The sequence below is a fragment of the Indicator indicator genome, chromosome 3 (genome assembly GCF_027791375.1).
Source record: "Indicator indicator isolate 239-I01 chromosome 3, UM_Iind_1.1, whole genome shotgun sequence".
In the NCBI taxonomy this organism is placed as follows: Eukaryota; Metazoa; Chordata; class Aves; order Piciformes; family Indicatoridae; genus Indicator; species Indicator indicator.
In genome coordinates this window covers 11,856,878-11,875,171 of record NC_072012.1, presented here as the reverse complement: position 1 = coordinate 11,875,171, position 18,294 = coordinate 11,856,878, and the positions used below count along the sequence as shown (strand labels likewise).

The following is an 18,294-nucleotide window of genomic DNA, read 5'->3' as shown; positions in this document are numbered from 1 at the left end:
CAAGAGGGCCAAGTGCCAGGTCCTGCACTTAAATCACAACACTATGAAAACTCCAGATGTGGGGTAGAGTGGCTGGAATGCCACCTGGTAGAAAAGGACCTGGAGGTACTAGTTGACAGCTGGCTGAACATGAGTCAGTGTGTGCCCAGGTGACCAATAAGGCCACCAGCATCCTGGCTTGGTTCAACAATAGTATAGGCAGCAGGAGTAGGGAAATGATTGTCCTCCTGGACTCAGCACTGCTGAGGCTACACCTTGAATCCTGGGCTCAGTTTTGGGCCTCTCGCTCCAAGAAGGACATAGAGGTGCTGGAGTGTGTCAGGAAAAGGGCAGCAAAGCTGGTGAAGGGTCTAGAGCAGAAGTCTTGTGAGGAGCAGCTGAGGAACCTGGAGTCATTTAGCATGGAGAAAAGGAGGTTGAGTTCCTTCCTTGCTTGCTACAACTCCCTGAAAGGAGGTTGAGCAAGGTGGGCGTTGGACTCTTTACCCAAGGAACAAGTGATATGACAAGAAGAAATGGCCACAAATTGCAGGTTGAGGCTGAACATGAGGACAAATTTTGTCCCCAAAAGGGTCGTCAAGCCCTGGAACAGGCTGCCCAGGGCAGTGGTAGAGCCACCATGTAGATGTGGTGCTGAGGGACATGGTTTAGTGGTGATGTGGTAGTGTGTGGGGTTAATGGTTGGGCTCAATGATGTTAAAAGTCTCTTCCAACCAAAAGGATTCTTTAGTCCTATTTTGCCATTGTCATTCTGAGCCCTGCTCTGTCTGAAGGTAAGAGGAGATTAGCAATAACCCTGAGCTATCCATGTCAAATACAGAGATTATGAAAATACCAGGCAGGACGGCAGACTTGAAGCACTCTTGATTGTTTGTTCCGACTTTCAGCACGTGCAGAGATTCCAGCTCTCTCGGCAATTTGATGCTTTTCCGTGTTGAAGCATGACATTTTCAGCTCCCTTTCAGGAACGTTCAGCTGCATTACTAATGGACCCGTCTCCAACTCCCACTTGCAGTGGTATTCAGGTGGGCACACTTCATTGCCAGCACAGCATGAGGATATCATTAACTCTATGACAAATTTCCCTTCACCTCAAAGGTTTGGGATTTTTTTGTCTCATAATTTATTACTAGACAGATTGAATCAGCAAGCTGGTGCTATTAAGAAGGAATTTCTACAATAGTAGTACTGTGACAGCTGTGAAAGTTTAGGGGTTGTTTTCTTTTTTTTTTTTTTTGTATTGACTGTCCAGAGGGATCCACACAGGCTGGATCAATGGGCCAAGGCCAAAAGGATGAGATTCAAAATACCTAAGTTCTGGGTCTTGCACTTGGGTCCCAACAACACCATGAATGCTCCAGGTTTGTGGCAGAGTGGCGGGAAACTACCCATTGGAAAAGGATCTGGGGATGTTGTCAGTGTGTGGTCAGGTGGCCAAGAAGGTCACAAGTATGTTGGCTTGGATCAGCAATATTACGGCCAGAAGAAGTAGAGAAGTGATTGTCCCCCTGGTAATCAGCATTGGTGAAGCTAAAGCTTAAAGACTGATTTCAGTTGTGGGCCCCTCTCCAAAAATGACATTGAGGTGCTGGAGCATGTCCAGAGTAGGGCAATGAAGCTGCTGAAGGGTCTGGAGCACAGGTCTTGTGAGGAGCAGCTGAGAGACTTGGGGTTGTTTAGACTGGAGAAAAGGAGGCTAAGGCGAGACCTTCTTATTCTCTACAAGTCCCTGAAAGGAGGTTGTAGTGAAGTAGAGGTTGGTCTCTATTCCCAAGTAACAAATGATAGAACAAGAGGAAATGACCTCAAAATGCATTAGAGGAGGTTTAGGTTGAATATTAGGAAAAATTTCCTTGCTCAAAAGAGTGGTCAGGCATTGGAACAGGCTGCCCAGGTGGACTCCCCATCTCTGGAGGTGTTCAAAAAGCTGGACACAGTGCTTTAGATCTTGTCTCACCCGGGCACAGTAGGTGGGGAGGAGAATCTCCCTCCATCTGTTAGTCACACTCATCTTAATGCACCTCAGGATACGATTGGCTTTCTTGGCCGTGAGGACACATTGCTGTTCCATGAATAACTTACTGTCCATGGATCTGCCCTCCAGTGGGCCAACTCCTAATCAGTACAGGTGCAGGGGGTTATTGCTCTTCAGGTGCAGGACTCTATACTTATCCTTGTTTAACTTCATTAGGTTCCCTTTCACCCAACTCTCAGAGTCAGTTCAGGGTCCTTCAAGGTACGTTGGCAGCGTTGAGTGAGGTACAGCTAAGAGGTGCAGTAGAGGCTAGGTTGTTACTATGTACAAGGCATCATCAGGAGTGAGATTTACATCTCTGTGTATTTTTCAAAGTAAAATATTTAAATACAAACAAAAGTACTTTTCCTCCTCACTCACACCTACCTGCAGAGCTTTCATTATTAATTGAAAGCTAAGAGTAGAGAAGATACAAAACTGTATTTTTTTACTCAAGTCCCCACATTCTCCTCTCCTCAAATCTCACGTAGTATGGCCAAGCAGATAAGACAGATTGTTTCATTCCTTGCTGTGGAGTTCATCCCAGTCAATAATATTGATTAGTGCAGGGTGACTTGATGTAACAAGAAGAACACCCCTTTCTTAATTTGAGCCTGGATTTCCCAGTTCATGCCTCAGTAAGTTCATGCTTGGATGAGTTCTTCAATAAGTCAGTTAAGACACAGAGCCCACTGGAAATTGCAGAGCCTGACATTAATAGAGGAAATGAATAATCTTCTTTTCCTAGAAGTTGTGCCTGGTTTTGGTTTTTTTCCACAACTAAACTGTAATATTGTGCATGCTACTCAATATGCAATTCCCAGACTTTTTCTCAGAGCCACCTGTTCCAATTTCTGGCCATAATGTTTTATAAACCATGTCCTTAGCTGATGGCTTTGTGCTTCCTAGCTCCTTGTGATAGTGTAGGATTTTTCAAGAAGCTTCATGTCCATTTGGGGAGCATAGTCAGCCTGTGGAAATACTGCAACTGCAGATATCTAGAGGACAAATGCATAGATTTCCCAATCCACCTGGGGCACAGTGGTCAGATACTGCCTGACATAGAAGGACCTGGGGGTGCTGATTAACAGCCAGCAGAAAATGAGTTAGCAGTGTGCTCAGGTGGCTGAGAAGGCCACCAGCAGCCTGTCTTGGATCAGCAATAGCATGGCCAGCAGAGTAGGGAAGTGATTGTCCTCCTGGACTCGGCACTGCTGAGGCCAAACCTTGAATGCTGGGTTGAGTCTGGGGCCCTTCACTCGAAGAAGGAGATTGAGGTGCTGGAGCATGTCCAGAGAAGGGACTGAAGCTGGCGAATGGTCCGGAGAACAGGTCTTGTGAGGAGCAGCTGAAGGACCTGGGGTTGTTTAGCCTGGAGTAACCTTCTCACTCTCTACAACTTCCTGAAGGGAGGTTGGAGACAGGTGGAGATCAGGCTCTCCTCCCAAGTAACAAGTGATAGGACAGGATGAAATGGCCTCAGGTTGTGCCAGGGGAGGTTTAGGTTGGACATTATGGGAAGTTTCTTTACTGAAAAGGGTGGTCTGGCAAGGAAGTGGTAGAGTCACTGTCCATGGAGGTATTAAAGAAGTTTTTAGTCATGGCACTTCAGGACATAATTTAATGGCCACAGTGGTGATAGGTTGATGGTTGGACTCAATAACCTACTGAAATGATTCAATGAATTTAATGTTACCCTTTTTACCAGGGCACTGAAACAGCATCTTGGAGTCTATACCAGTGGTATGAATGAGCAGGGAGGCTGGACTAGATAATTTGCAGAGGTCCCTTCCAGCTTCTGTCATTCTCTGTGTGCGTGTGTGTGTGAATTCTTGTTCAAAGCATGGTGTGACCGTTTAGCGTATGGAAGAACTGGTGTTGGTGACCTGCTTAGTCCTTGGATGTTGCTGTCAGGTTGCTATCAAGTCATTGAAAATACTTTTTTGTACTTTGGTTGCAGATAATGACTTGAAGCATAAACCCCGCCATTCCTAGAAACATTACAGATCAGGTTGGATGGGACTCAGAGCAACCTGGTCTAGTTGGGGGTGTCCTTGCTTATTGTGGGGGGGTCGATCCCTGAGTCACCATTCCTGGAGGTATTTAAAAGATGTGTGGATGTGGTGCTTAGGGATGTGGTTTAAGGGTAGTGGTTTAGCAATAATGGTGGGATTGTGAGCTCTAAGAAAGCAGTTGGACTTGATGATATCAAAGATCTCTTCCAACTTCAACAGTTTGATGATTCTAGATGACCTTTGAAGGTTCCCTCCAACTCAAAACATTTTATATTAACAAATTCCCTTTGAAAATACCAGAGTCACTTGCTCATCAGTTGTGTTCCTCCTCTTAGACTTTCTGGTTTGGAGACATTATTTTTCTTGTTTAGAGGCAGACAGAAGGCAGGGTCAAAGAATTCAATAATCTGCTTGGGGGTGTTTTGATTTCAAGGACTTTGTCATTTTCCTGCCTATAAAGCTATCATAATAATGTGATTGGGTTCTGCATTTATTATCGTTCAATCACTAAGGAGAGTTCACATGCAGAATGAGAAGGACTTAGTAATATTTGGGATATACAGACTCTGAGTTCTTTTTTTGGGGTGGTTATTTAAAGTTCTTAGGCAAAAAAGACTTACTTCATATGGGTACTTGTGCAATGATACCAGCAAGATGATGGTGTGCTGTGCTTTGTGGTAAGGGAGCCTGGCCAAAATACAAGGATAATGAATTCCTGCAAATTTCACAGAATCACCATGGTTGTAAAAGACTTTTAAGATGATCAAGTCCAACCATTGTCTAACTGCTCCATGGCCACTACTCCACCATATCTTTCAGCACCATCTCTAGATGGCTTTTAAATACATCCAGGGATGGTGAATCAACCACTTCCCTGAGCAGCCTGTGGGGCATGTGGCATGTTCTCCTAAAAATGTTTTCTTTTGGAAAGGTAACAAGTAGGCTTCATTTTTATTATTAAATGCAAGAGGTTTTGAAAACTCAAATTTGTACTTCTCTCTTTTTCCTCTCTCCGTATCCTGATTTAAAGTGATTTAGGGGCTCTATTTCCTTTGGATGTAATGACATGGGGTGGATGCATGTCTTCATGCCACTTGAAGACATCCTGCAGTCTGGGCCTGAGGTGCATAAAGGATCACAGAATCATAGATTGGTTTGGATTGGAAGGAACCTTAAAGACCATCTAGTTCAAGCCTCCTTGCCATGGACAGGGACACCTTCCACTAGACCAGGTTGCTTAAGGCCCCATCCAGCCTGGTCTTGAACACTTGAGATATCTGAAACTTCTCTGTGCAACCTGTTCAGTGCCTCACCACCCCCCAAAGTGAAGAACTTATTTCTAATACCTAGTGGAAATCAAGCTTCTTCCAATTCAAAGCCATTTTGTGTTGTCCTATCGCTACAAGCCCTCGTAAAAAGTCCCTCTCCAACTTTCTCATAGGCCACCTGTGGGTACTGGAAGGCTGCTATAATGCTCCCTGAGCTTCTGTTTTGCTACCCACGACTGCGCCAAACTCAACAAGTTTTACTTTTCCTGTAGCTGGAAGCCTATTTGTATGCAATTGAAAGTGTAGCAAATGAGAATTCTGCCAGGGAATTACAGGAGTCAGTGTAGGACATGGACTTCTGAGAGACCCAGTAGTGTTGCATGTACTAAATACATTAAAATGTCATTCACAGTCAAAACCAGGCTACCCACTGAAGGACTGAATGGTGGCATCAGTCAGAGGTGCAGGAGCCTTCCAGACACCAATATGGAAGCAACAAAATTCAGTGAAGTTCTGCTCTTAAAACCTTTTCCAAGCATCGTGTGGTTCAAAATACATCTTATCCACATGGACTAGAACGTGGGTGTTAATAACACAAGATGAAAGCCCTTATGGGGCCTTCTTTGAGAAAGGGTGATTTATGTGCATACTTATGTGTTGCATGTTCAGTTTGGGGCTGTTCCAATAGCTGCTGAAGTCAAGGAAACTTTAGGTAGGCAGGAAGTCCCCATCTATCAGTGGGTTGATGCTTTGAAGAACCACGAGGCTCATGTCTCTTAATAGTATCTGAGCATCTCTCTTGTATGTGTGATGAGTATCATGTTAGTACCTCCAGTCCATCGGACTTCAGCTCAATGATAAATTCATCTAATGTGGGTGGGAAGCTGTGTCTTGTGCCATAGGGGACCTGCACTTGCCCATCTTTCTGCAATACCATCACTAAGGAAAGAGAAGCCCAAAGTAACATATAAATTCCATCTGTACTGTTCTACTGCATCAGGTGTACTTTCTCTGAGCAGAAAATGGATAAAAAGGGCGTTACCTTCACATTAATTACTGATCTCTCACCACGACTGAAGCATTTACAGACAGACCTAAATGTTTAATTATCACCTGCTATCTAAAACTCAAGAGATGCTCAGATCTGTTAGACAACGTGTTTCATGTTATTTTTCCAGGAGGACCAGATGATAACTTAATTGAAGGTGGCGGATCCAAATTTGTCTGCAAACCAGGAGCCAGGAACATTACCATCATCTTTCATCCTCTCCTCAGGTAAGTAACACTTTCCACATATTTCTATAGGTGCAAATAATTGGAACAAGTAGAGTTGTGGACACATTCTGTCTTTATGGTCATGTTGCCAGTTCTGAGAGAACATCCTATAGCAGTTGACTTGCTGTAAAGCTGTGCACATCAACAAGTGTTTAAAGTAATGACTAGTTGCCAATGATTGCTTGCATTTCATGGAACAGTGCCATTTGTTATTGAACCAAGCTGGGAGAAGTTTAGTTGCAGCCTGTCACAGATTGTTTACCACTGACTGTCCATTCTGCTTATTAAAAAGTCAGGAGGATGCTTTATGAGCTGCAAGGTAGGTTCATTCTTCGATGAAACCAGTATGGCCTGTGAGCTGCAAATGAAATACCTGATTTGAAGTGCCTTCACAACTCATCAAGGGCTGCAGGAATTCTAAAACAGAGCAAGTCTATAATAAACCTCATCTCTCCAAGTCACTCAATTCTGATAGTTTAATTTTGTAAATTTTTACTTTGCAATCTGAGAGTTCATCTTCTTAGTTTCACTGAAATTAAATAATACGATGTTTCTCTCAGTTCATGTCAATTGTCAATCTTCCATCTCTGCTTTTTTCTTGCAGGGTTTTCCTTTATCATCAGACATGTCTTTTATTTAGTGTGAGCACCTTTTAAAAATTCCCCCCTTGCTCTTTTTGGATTACTCACTATCATGAGTCACTTAGGCAACAGGATATGTTTCTCAAACCAAGCAATAATAAAATAGTAATAAAAAATAATTGGAGTTTGATCCCCAGAGGGAGCAATATCCTGACTGATGTCTTGGTAGATGAAGACTGTGGTCATTTGTGAGTTCTCAAGACTTAAAAATGCAGAAAGAAAGTGTGTAAATTCCTCCAAATTTAAATTCCTGATGTTATTGAATCATAGAATTGTTTTGGTTGGAAAAGACCTCTAACAGATTGCCTGTGTAGTGCACTCTTTGTTCATTGCTAGATGCCCCTAATGAAATGGGTAATTTCATAAACATATTTCATTTTAACCTTTTAAATGGAATAAGTGTGTTAAAAGTAAATTTGCTACAACAGAAGTTAGGGTTTTTAGCCATTTTATTACGAGGAAAGATGGACAATGGTTAAGACACAACTTGGTGTGGTGGAAGTTGTCCCTGCCTGTGACAGGGGTGCTGGAACTGCGTCATCTTTAAGACCTCTTCCATGTTTCTTTGCAATATGCTGTTCAGGATATGACCACTGTGATATGGACTTCAGTCTCTTAATCATTAATGACTTTACAGGCTTCTTTCAAGCACAGAGAAGGGGGCTTGTGATGCTCTTGTTTTTATTGATGAGCTACTTCACATTTACAAACTGTAGAATATACTTCTTTATTTCTATTTGCCTTCCTGCTTATTTCCCCCTACCTCCTCCCCTTTTTTTTTTCACTCTGAGTGAAACATGAGTGCTTTGCTTTAAATAGCACTTCTCACAAGCACTTTCATTAACAGCTTGCAAGATAGGCAGGAGAAATAATTTACCTCATAAAAAATAATTGCGTCAAGATTAAGGTATCTGCGTACAATATATTTTTCATGCCAACCATCTGCAACATCTTAGCTTCCTTGTACTGAGTAGTTCATCAATAACTGCATGAAGAGAAGGAAAATCATCTGTGACCCAGCTTACCCTTTCCTACTGCAGTATAGGGTGAGTTTGAGTGTTGGTGAAGACTGTAGAAACTTTTAAAATGTGATTTTACTTACTTTAATCATTGCCAGAGTAAATGCTTGAGTCTGAAGCACAAGTCTTGTGCGCAGCAGCTGAGGGAACTGGGTTGTTCACCCTGGAGAAAAGGAAGATGAGGGGAGACCTTCTGGCTCTCATACAACTGCCTGAAAGGAGGTTGGAACCAAGTGGAAGTCAGTCTCTTCTTGCAAAGAACAAGCAATAGGGCAGAACAAAATAGGCTCAGGTTGCACTGGGGAGGTTTAGGTTGTATATTAGAAGAAAATTCTTCACTAAAAGGGTTTTCAAACCCTCGTACAGGCTGCCCACGGAGGAGTTTAAAAGAATCAGAGATGTGGTGCTGTGGGACGTGGTTTAGAATCCAACTTGCTAGAATTAGAGAATGGTTGGACTCGATTGTGTTAAAGGTCTTTTCCGACCAAAACGTTTCTATGAGTTTGAGTCCTTGCTACCTTAGATTTTACTGATGATCCTGAAATTTGGCATGTGCATGATGCATGGGATGCAGTGTTTGTGGTGACCACAAGACTGATTTCTTTTCAAAGAATCACCAGACAGTTTGGGTTGGAAGGGACCTTTAAAAGTCACCTTGTCCAACTCCACTGCAGTGAGCAGGAACACCTGTGACTAGATAAGTTGCTCAGAGCCCTAGACAACCTGATCTGCAATTCTACCAGGGATGTGACATCTACCACCTCTCTAGGCAACCTGGGCCAACGTTTCACCACCCTCAGTGTACTATGTTTCCTCCTTAGATCTAGTCTAAATCCCCCTCTTTTAGCTTAAAACCATCACCCTTTATCCTGTCACACCCCAGGCCCTTTTGGTGATAACAATTTTATTCAGGGAATTCTATTCCTGGTGGGAGTCAATAGCAATGAGCTGTCCTACTAGCAAGCCAGCTTACCCATTGACTCCAGTTGCTGTATGATGCTGGCTGTGGTTGTAAAATGCTGAATATGATGGATTTGCAAAAATATTGATGTCTGCAATAATTTCTAGCACATCACCTTATGTGTATGTGTTCCTGGTTGGTTAGATCTTTGTTGCTGTTTTATGGACCTTATTATATTATCAAGGTCTCAAGGAAATTGCTGCTGAGGTGTGATGTTCTCTGCTGCTTTGTTTTTCATCTGTATTGAAATTCTTTATGGCCTGCCCCAATAATCTGTCATTGCTGTAGCTTGTACAGGCTTAAAATGACTCTGTTTTGAATTCCAAATCATCAATATTTTATTTAGAAGGGTAGGGTTTTCTTCTTGCATTCATCAAGTTCACAGAACTCTGCTGCCAGAGAAGTTTTAGCACTGTGTGGGCTAGCTGATTGTATTAGGAAGCTGAGGGCTTTCTGAAAGTATTAAGCAAACTGGATCACTGAGAAGCCGGATGCTGGCAGGATGATTTAACGCCTGAGCATTGCATTAAGTGGTGACTTTAAACTTTAATTCAGCACAGTATGGTTAGGTGGAGAGTTGGAACCGGAGCATCCATATTCATCACTGTGAATTTCCCTTTTTATCGTATCACTGATATGAAGAGTGTCATTGTCTATTACATCAGAGGGTTGCACAATCACAGTGTGAAGTTTATTGGTTATAGTAGCCTTTTTGAATTCCTGTTGTGTTTACAAACTGAGGTTGAGCTTGACTCCAGATCCTTCTGAAGAATACAGAGCCAGCAGCTTTCAGGGGGCTGTAAATTAACCCTATGTCTCCAGTAGCAGAATCACAAAATGATGGGGATTGGAAGGGACCTCTGAAGATATTGACTCCAACCCCTCTGACAGAGCACAATCACCTAAAGCAGATCACACAGGAACATGTCCTGGCAAGCCTTGAAGGTCTTCAGAGAGAGACTCCACCACCTTTTTGGGCAGCCCATTCTAGTGCTCTGCCACTCTCAAAGTCAAGAAGTTCCTTCTTGTGTTTATATGGAACTTCCTATGTTCAAGTTTATGTGGATTACCTTTTGTCCTGTCACTGGGGACCACTGAGAAGAGCCTTGCCCCATCCTCTTGACACCCACCCCTTAGATTTTTGTAAGCAAACAAGTTTGTTTAGAGGAACTCTTAACTTCACCATGGAGAGTGTGAAAGCAAATAGATACAAATGGTTTTCCACATCTTCCTTCCCTCTAATTCATTCAGAGCAAGGAGCCAGAGCTGGGAAGTGAATTGTTGTGTCGTTTGGGATGTAGATCCCTAATTTCCACTAGGACAATTGAGATGCACCAAGCCCCAGATTAATTACCAGGACTTAATGACACTACCACACATGGAATAAATGAATGGTGAGTTTTTTGGAAGACAAGTACATGTTCTGATGGAGATGATTCCTGGGAATAGATTTGACTAACTACAAATGAAAACTAATTGCACTGGCAAATTGAAGAGGGACACCCATCTGATTTTCCTTAATTACATATTGCAGGGGGTGTCAAAAGTGTAAAAGTTAACAAAAGAGTCCAGTTGCTTTTTGCATCCTTTGTTGCTAACCAACAGCATCTGCTTGGATCGGGAAAGCTCTGGTGTTACTGGTCTGTGGACTGACATCTCCTGTTTGAAGAAGGAAATGTGGGACCATCACTGAAGCCCTTACACTGTGGAATATTGAACAGCCTGAGTGATGTCTGTTGTAACATTTGTTTGCTGGGGATATTTTTTTTTTTTACTGTTTATTTGTTTCAGCTGGCATTTGAAAGGCACTTGGCTCTTCAGGGTAATAATCATTTTACATATGCTTTATAGAGTATGTTTATTACCAGACAATTGAAGAACAGATGTCTGCAGTCTTGAGGCTTAAGGGGGAGGGACAGGAGGGACTGGAAATGGAGAGGGTGGTGGTGGTTGGAGCCATGAAAGCATCGCTGATGCTAATTCATTTGAACATGGTTTGGATGTTGGGTATTAAGGCCATGAGGGTATCCATTTATTAACCTCAGCCACACTTCATTAAGATCAAGCAGCAATTAAAAGGCTTGTGGGATGGAAGAGAAAGCAGTGTTCACTGATATGGAAGAAGCAGTTGCTTCTAAGCAAGGCTGTGTTCTTTTGAAGAAGTGGACTAGAGGAGCTGGATTGACTTTGCACCTTTTACCTGTCCATGGGATGGGCTATTTTGGGGCATCTCCCCCTTTGCTTGGAGGGAAGAACTGCACCATGTCAGTGATGTTCTGATCACTGCCTAGGATACCAAAGTCTGGGGAATAATAAAGTGAGAAATACACTGTCAATTTGTTAGAGTACCCTGCAAAAAAAGAAAGTAGAGGCAGAATTACTGATTTAACTCTGCTGATGTTTTTTTTTTGGATGCAAAGACAAAAGTTTAATGCTCTGGTGTGGGCATGGTCCAAGGCACTGCAAAACTTGCACATCTTGGTGTTTTGGATTGATATCTAATCTGATTAATACCTGATAAGAGCAGGTAATAATCTGACATTTTGATGTAACAATTAAGTGATTATGTTCATTTATACTGGTCTCCATCATTGAAGGCAGTAACTTTTTACTTGAGTGCATTTCTGGAATTTCCTCTTCCAGTAAATGCTAATGAAAGAGTGATTGCTCTTTTAATACCTAAATAATGCTTTAGGGAATAATCAAGGAGGAGAGTAATTTACTTTGGTGCCTGTTGCTATCAGCATGTTCCTCACTGAATGGTGGCAATCAGCTCTGAATTGCTGAAGGTCAGATTCCAGACTCCACTAGTAGTCTCTGGGAGGAGGTGCACAACGTATAGGCTGTGTACATACACTCGGGTACATGTGTATTAACAGTGGGGTTTAAGATTTCCATGCTTTGGGAAGAATCATCTCAGGCTTGTGTTTAATTCAGGATATGTCAGGATAAAAGGTACAGTGTGTAGAATTTAAATCTTCTGCTTAGTTTGATAGTGTTGGGAGGGAATGGCAAAGTTGTCATTCATCCCTATGAAACATCTAAAGCCTTTAGTCTTTGAGTATCAACTCCTGATGGAGCTGAGCAGTGCTCCAAACCACATCACTCTAACTGATACAAAACTATGTCTTTAACTAAGACCCAGTGTGTTACCCACTGATAGTCCCTTTTATTAGTATATTTGTAAAGCTATGATAATAAACAACTAATCTGATCTTAAAATATGCTGCAATATCTTGTCTGCTACAAAGTCACTATTTGATAATATGGGGAATGTGTTATCTATGTTAAATGATACCAGCTAAGTTAAGAAAAAGTATGGTGTTTTATCAGTCTAAAAGGTATAGATTATTACTGAAGTAGATGGAAAAGGCAAACTAATGCTAGGGCACAGCTAGTGCTAAATAATGAGAGCTGATGTCTTTAGCTTTTAAAAACTGAATCTAAAATACTTGATTTTTGGGGAATTGATAAAACTGACTTGAGCTGGAAGAGGGAACTTAATATTGACTGCTGAAAGTTTGTGTTTCAGATTGAGTAATGTTCAGAAGATAAGGAGTTAGGCAAAAAAAAAATCAGAGATGTGTTGTATACACAGGAAAACATTTTTTTGCAAAGTGCTTAAGTCAGTGACCCCTCAAAAATCACCATTCACATTTAAAGAGTAGTGTTTTTTAAGTCTTTACATTCAGACATATCATTGAAGTTCAAGGACAGGGAAAAAATGAATCTAAATCTTGCTTCTGTGAAGTGGGCAATACCTTCCTTGTGGAGAGGAGGCTGTGGAGACAGAGAGATGGTTCCTCTCAGTGCGATGAGGTGAATGGGACTCAAGTAGATCGTAGAATCATAAAATCACTCCAGGAGGAAAAGGCCTCCAGGATTCCGACCGTCAACCTGACACCACCATGGCTGTTAAACCATGTCCCAAAGTGATATGTCCACATGTGTTGAACACCTCCAGGGATGGTGATTCCGCCGTGTCCCTGGGCAGCCTGTTCCAGTGCCTGACCACTCTTTCAGTAATGAAATTTTCCATAATATCCAGCCTAAACTTTCTATGACACAACTTGAAGCCATTTCCTCTTGTCCTATCACTTGATACTACGGAGAAGAGACCAACCCCCACCTCACTACAATCTCCTTTCAGGTAGTTGTAGTCATGAGGTCTCCTCTCACTGTCCTTTTCTCCAGATTAAACAACCCCAATATCCTCAACCACTCCTTACAATACTTATTCTCCACTCCTGTTCCTCATTACAGTACCAGTAGTCACTGTGGTGCTTCGTATTCTCATCTTTATTTTGGAACTGTTAATCCACATCCTTGAGTGTGACAGATGCTTGATAGAACTTTTCACACACTTGCTGTTTACTTCAATTGACCTGAATCAAAATCTTAAGGGAGCAATTTGACACCCACCTACTGCATTTTTTTTTTTCTCTCCTTGGTTTAATGAGTATTTAGAAGACGTTTAGTTGACAAGTCTCTTGCTATTGACATTTAGTACTTTATATCTGTTAACAGTGGAGAATTAATCTTTCTTGTAGGGTGAATCCAGACTCTTTTTCTCTTTGACAAGCTCTCATAAAGTCAACATCATTGAATGATAAAGACACATTTCAGAAAAGGTTCCTGTTGTGACACTGCTGAAGAAAAGGTTTAATTCTGACTGAATTCTGACCAAAACAGGGCACATGCACAGGAAAGGGATGGGAAACAGCTTCATATTTTGTGCCTTTTTTTTTTCTTTTCCCCCAAATACTGTATGAGGAGTGACAGCCTTACTGTGCGTGTCTGATGAAAGGTGACAGTTTATAAAAACCTTAAGGTGAGGCTGTTCATTTTCAATGACAGAAAATAAAGCAATCCCCCAAACCCCCAGTACCTCCCACACAAACAAAAACTCTTATGTGCCAAAAAAACCCACCTCTTAATATGTGGTGCATTGATTTTGTATTGTCTGTCAGAGAATGTGCTTCAGCAGATCAGTCAGGCTGGGAGTTTTCAAACATGCTTCATCTATACAGAAAATCAACAGCTTGTCAGAAATTTCACATCTTCAGCTCCTCCCTTCCTTCAGATGAAATACAACCTGGAGGAACACAGAAATGTTGACATTTTTGTGAGAACTTAGGCTGAGTAGCTGAAACGATGTTGATTCCATGATGATGAATTACTTCTAGCCCATGTTGTGTTCGACAAGCCAACAATGTACTTTTAGCTCATTTCTTAATAGAAGTGTTGTTAAAGTTTTGTTCTAGAATCATAAAATCACACAATTATTTTGCTTGGACAAAACCTGTAAGATCACTGAATCCAGTCCTTCAACACATCCATATCACCACTAAACCACGTCTCTTAGCATCACCACATCTACCTGTCTTCTAAAGCCTTCCAGGGATAGTGACTCCACCACCTCCCTGGACAACCTTTTCTAGTGCTAGCATTTAACTCATCTTCTCATGGAGTAGGATTGAGGATCTCCATGTTGCTGAACTCTATTTATGTTATACCATAAGCAGAGATTTATGATGTCATAGAAGTTTTGTTGTGAAGTCTCCTTATCTGGAGAGATTCCAAACCCACCTGGACATTGCAATCCTAGGCAACCTGCTGTGGGTGACCCTGCTTTAAGAGAGGGGTTGGATTAGATGATCCTTAGAGGTCCCTTCTAAACTCCACCATGCTGAGGTTCTCCAATCTCAGAATGCTTTAAGGAGCCAGAGTTACACACTGAGATCCATGTTTAATGCCTCAGCTTGTCAGATGATACAAATCTCTTCATTCACAAGGTGCAGGAGGTGGTGCCTTTTGAGCAGCTCAGTTGGCACTGGGGAGTGAACTTGCACAGCAGCTAAACCTTGCTTTAATAGCAATAGCCTTCATTCCAAATATGGCAAGTACTACCATGATGTTAAAAAATTAAAAAAAAAATTAAATTGCAAAGCATCAGAAAAAAAATCAAAAGGCAAAATAGAAAGCAAAATTCAAGAAGAAGAAAAAGGGAAAAAATTGATAAATTCTAAGTTGCAAGCTGTGGGGAAAATACATTAATCAGGGCGTTCCCCAGTGTAGGAGAGGATTCAATGGAGTTGTTCAGCCTGGAGAAGGCTCCTGGGAGGCCTTATGGTGGTCTGCAGTACCTGAAGGCGGCCTACAGGAAGGCTGGAGAGGGACTTCTTACAAGGGCTTGTAGCAATAGGACAAAGGGCAATGGTTTTAAACTAGAGCAGGGTAGATTTAGGTTGGATATAAGGAGGAAGTTCTTCACCATGAGGGTGATGCAACACTGGAGCAGGTTGCCCAGGGAGGTGGTGGAGGCCCCATCATCCCTGGAGACATTCCAGGTCAGGCTTGATTAGGCTCTGGGCAACTCATCTAGTTGGAGATGTACCTGCTGACTGTGGGGGGTTTGGACTAGATGACCTTGAAAAGTCCCTTCCAACCCAATGTATTCTATGATTCTATGAAATTCAAGGATAGAAACCTGGTGCAGCTTAAGTCCAGCCCTGAATAACTTTGGAGACTGCACGTGGATCCTTTCACAAAGCTTTGTGAATTTTTGATTCAAATATAGGGGAGCTTTTGCTTGAAGAGAACAAAAATGTGATTCCTGTGTTTTGTGTTTGCTGTTGAAAGATATAAAGCCCAGAATGACAATACTTTTTGGGCCCCATTTTCAGGGCAATCAGAGGAACACACATATTGGAAACAGTTTTAATCTTTTAGCATTATTGGGTTTTTTACATAAATGTTGTGTTGTTTAGGTAAAAGGTCTTCTAGGAAAAGCCTTTGAAAAAAGGCTTCTTGAAAAAGCTTAAGATTCCTTCTGGGGAAAGTGAGTGAACTGGAGTTCTATTAGGCTCTTTAATTTCATAGAATCATAGAACAGTTTAGGTTGGAAAAGATCTCTAAGATCATTGAGTCCAGCTGTCAACCTAACACCACTCTGGCCATTAAACCATGTCCTGAAGTGCCATGTCCACACATTTCTTGAACACCTCCAAGGATGGTGACTCCACCACCTCTTTGGGCAGCCTGTTCCAATGCCTGACACACACTTTGTTATTTGGCTGGATTATTCTTACTATTTGCAAAGCTCCCTAAACCCTTACGTACAATTTAAAATGTTGTCCTTTGGGGATCTGTAGCTGTTACCTCAGAGTACAGAGATGAATTTCACTCTTCACAGAATCCTGGGATGGGTTGGTTTGCAATGGATCATAAAGATCATCTACTTCCAACCTTCTGCCATGTCTGGGGACATCTACTAGACCAGGTTGCTCTAGGCTCCATCCAACCCAGCTTTGAACAATTCCAGGGTTGGAATGTTCTCCAGGGATGCTAAAAGAGAAAAAAGTGATTTTCAAAGTATTTAAATTTAATTTAGGACTTCAAAGAGTGAAATTTGAAATGTCTTTTTCACCTATTACCCTCTTCAGTTTGCTAAACAGCTAAAAATAATGGGTTTGAAGTTACTTCACCAATAAGCTACATTTTCCAGTTCTGGCTAAATTTTTTCATGGATTATTAAAGTGTGGGACCCTCTTTTGCTCCTGTTCTGTAGACCTGGTTCTTTGGTCCAGCCACATCAGGTTACACAATCCCAGAATGGTGGGAATTGGAAAGGACCTCTGGAGATCATCTAGTCTAGTCCCCTGCTAAAGAAAGGTCACCTAGAGTAGATGTCCCAGGATCACAATGTCCTGGCAGGTTTGGACTCTTTCCAGAGAAGAAGACTGGCTGCACAATCGCTTGCAGGATTTCCATTCCCAAAGGCATGTGGCAAAAGGAAAGTCTGTGTAGAACCATAGGAGACACCTTGCAGGGAAATCAGCATATGGAAGAGTGTGGGCACCAGGTCATGTACAGAATATTCCTGAGGAGTTCAATTATAAACTCTGCTTATTCTTTAAGATCTGCAGAATAGCAATTAAATAAATTTTGGAGGAAAGAAGTTGGCCTTTATTTTGGTTATTCTGGGTCTCAGGCATCTTGATTTCCAGATGAATTGTCACTAATTGCTCATTCTGTAACACTACTGCTAAGCATTTCTGTAGGTTCTTTCATCTCATAACTTCCCAGCTTTTCAGAAGTATCAGTTCATTAACAGCTCCAGGTGAAATTATTCTGTAGTGGGAAATCCAGGTTATGGACTGCCAGGGATGAAGCTGTTGTGAATGAAGCAGAGTTGACTGGTCATAAATTCTGTCCAGGTTTGGAACAGGCAGACTAGAACTGGAAATCATAAATTCAGATCTTCCACTGTACTGTAAACTTCTTATTGTATTTTTACAAATGGGTTTTCTCTGGGGGGGTACAACAGATCAATGACAGCTTTACTGATCTCTGGAAGTCCTTCTGTAGCCTGTTCATGATGGTTCTGGTATGGCCTGCTCATACTTGTATGATTAATTCAAAAATTTCTTGGTGTGTCAAATTCTACTTGGGATTAAAGGTGTGCCAAGGAAATGGAGTTAACATTGCTGGAGGTATTTCAAAGACAAAAAAGAAAGCTGTGTAGATGTGGTGCTGAAGGATGTGGTTTAGTGGTAGACTTGCCAATGCTGGGTTAATGGTTGGGCTCCATGATCTCCCAACCCAAATGATTTTATGAGTCTACGTAGGTGATTTAGTCAACTCTGAGGACTGCATCTAGCACAAGGTGATCTGAATGCTTTTTGCATGTTTCAAGCATCTTTATTTTAATTATTTCATTCCTTAAAATTAGATTCTTCTACTGGCATTGAAAATGGCAATGTGGCTTCTGGAAACCATGTCTGAAATCTAGATGAAATGCTGGAAGCCTCTTGGCACAGGGTTGGTGACCAACCTTCATGTGGTGGTACGAGGCCAGGTGGAAGTGGTCTCAGACCACGTGTCTAATGCCATTTAATCACTTCTGCCTCTGCTTCCTTCTCTGTCAGATGGAGATAAGTGTTTCCCCACACGTCTGTTCCACAGTTTGTCATCTGTAGATGCTCTTAAGACAACTGACTGGCTGCTTTGTGGTGTGGGGTTTTATGGATGCGTAAGTGCTTCTGCACTCAAGGACAGGACATGAAAAGGAGAGTACAAAGCTGTGTTTCTATCGAGGT

At 41.9% G+C, this 18,294-nt stretch overlaps 1 protein-coding gene across 1 annotated transcript in view; it reads left to right on the top strand.

Annotated features, from left to right (window-relative positions):
- EXOC4 (exocyst complex component 4) overlaps positions 1-18,294 on the top strand; it is a 469,162-nt gene that overhangs the window by 221,418 nt on the left and 229,450 nt on the right. The window contains exon 10 of the mRNA XM_054399834.1: positions 6,476-6,572. Coding sequence (XP_054255809.1) covers positions 6,476-6,572 — 97 coding nt within the window. The remainder of the gene's footprint in view (positions 1-6,475; positions 6,573-18,294) is intronic.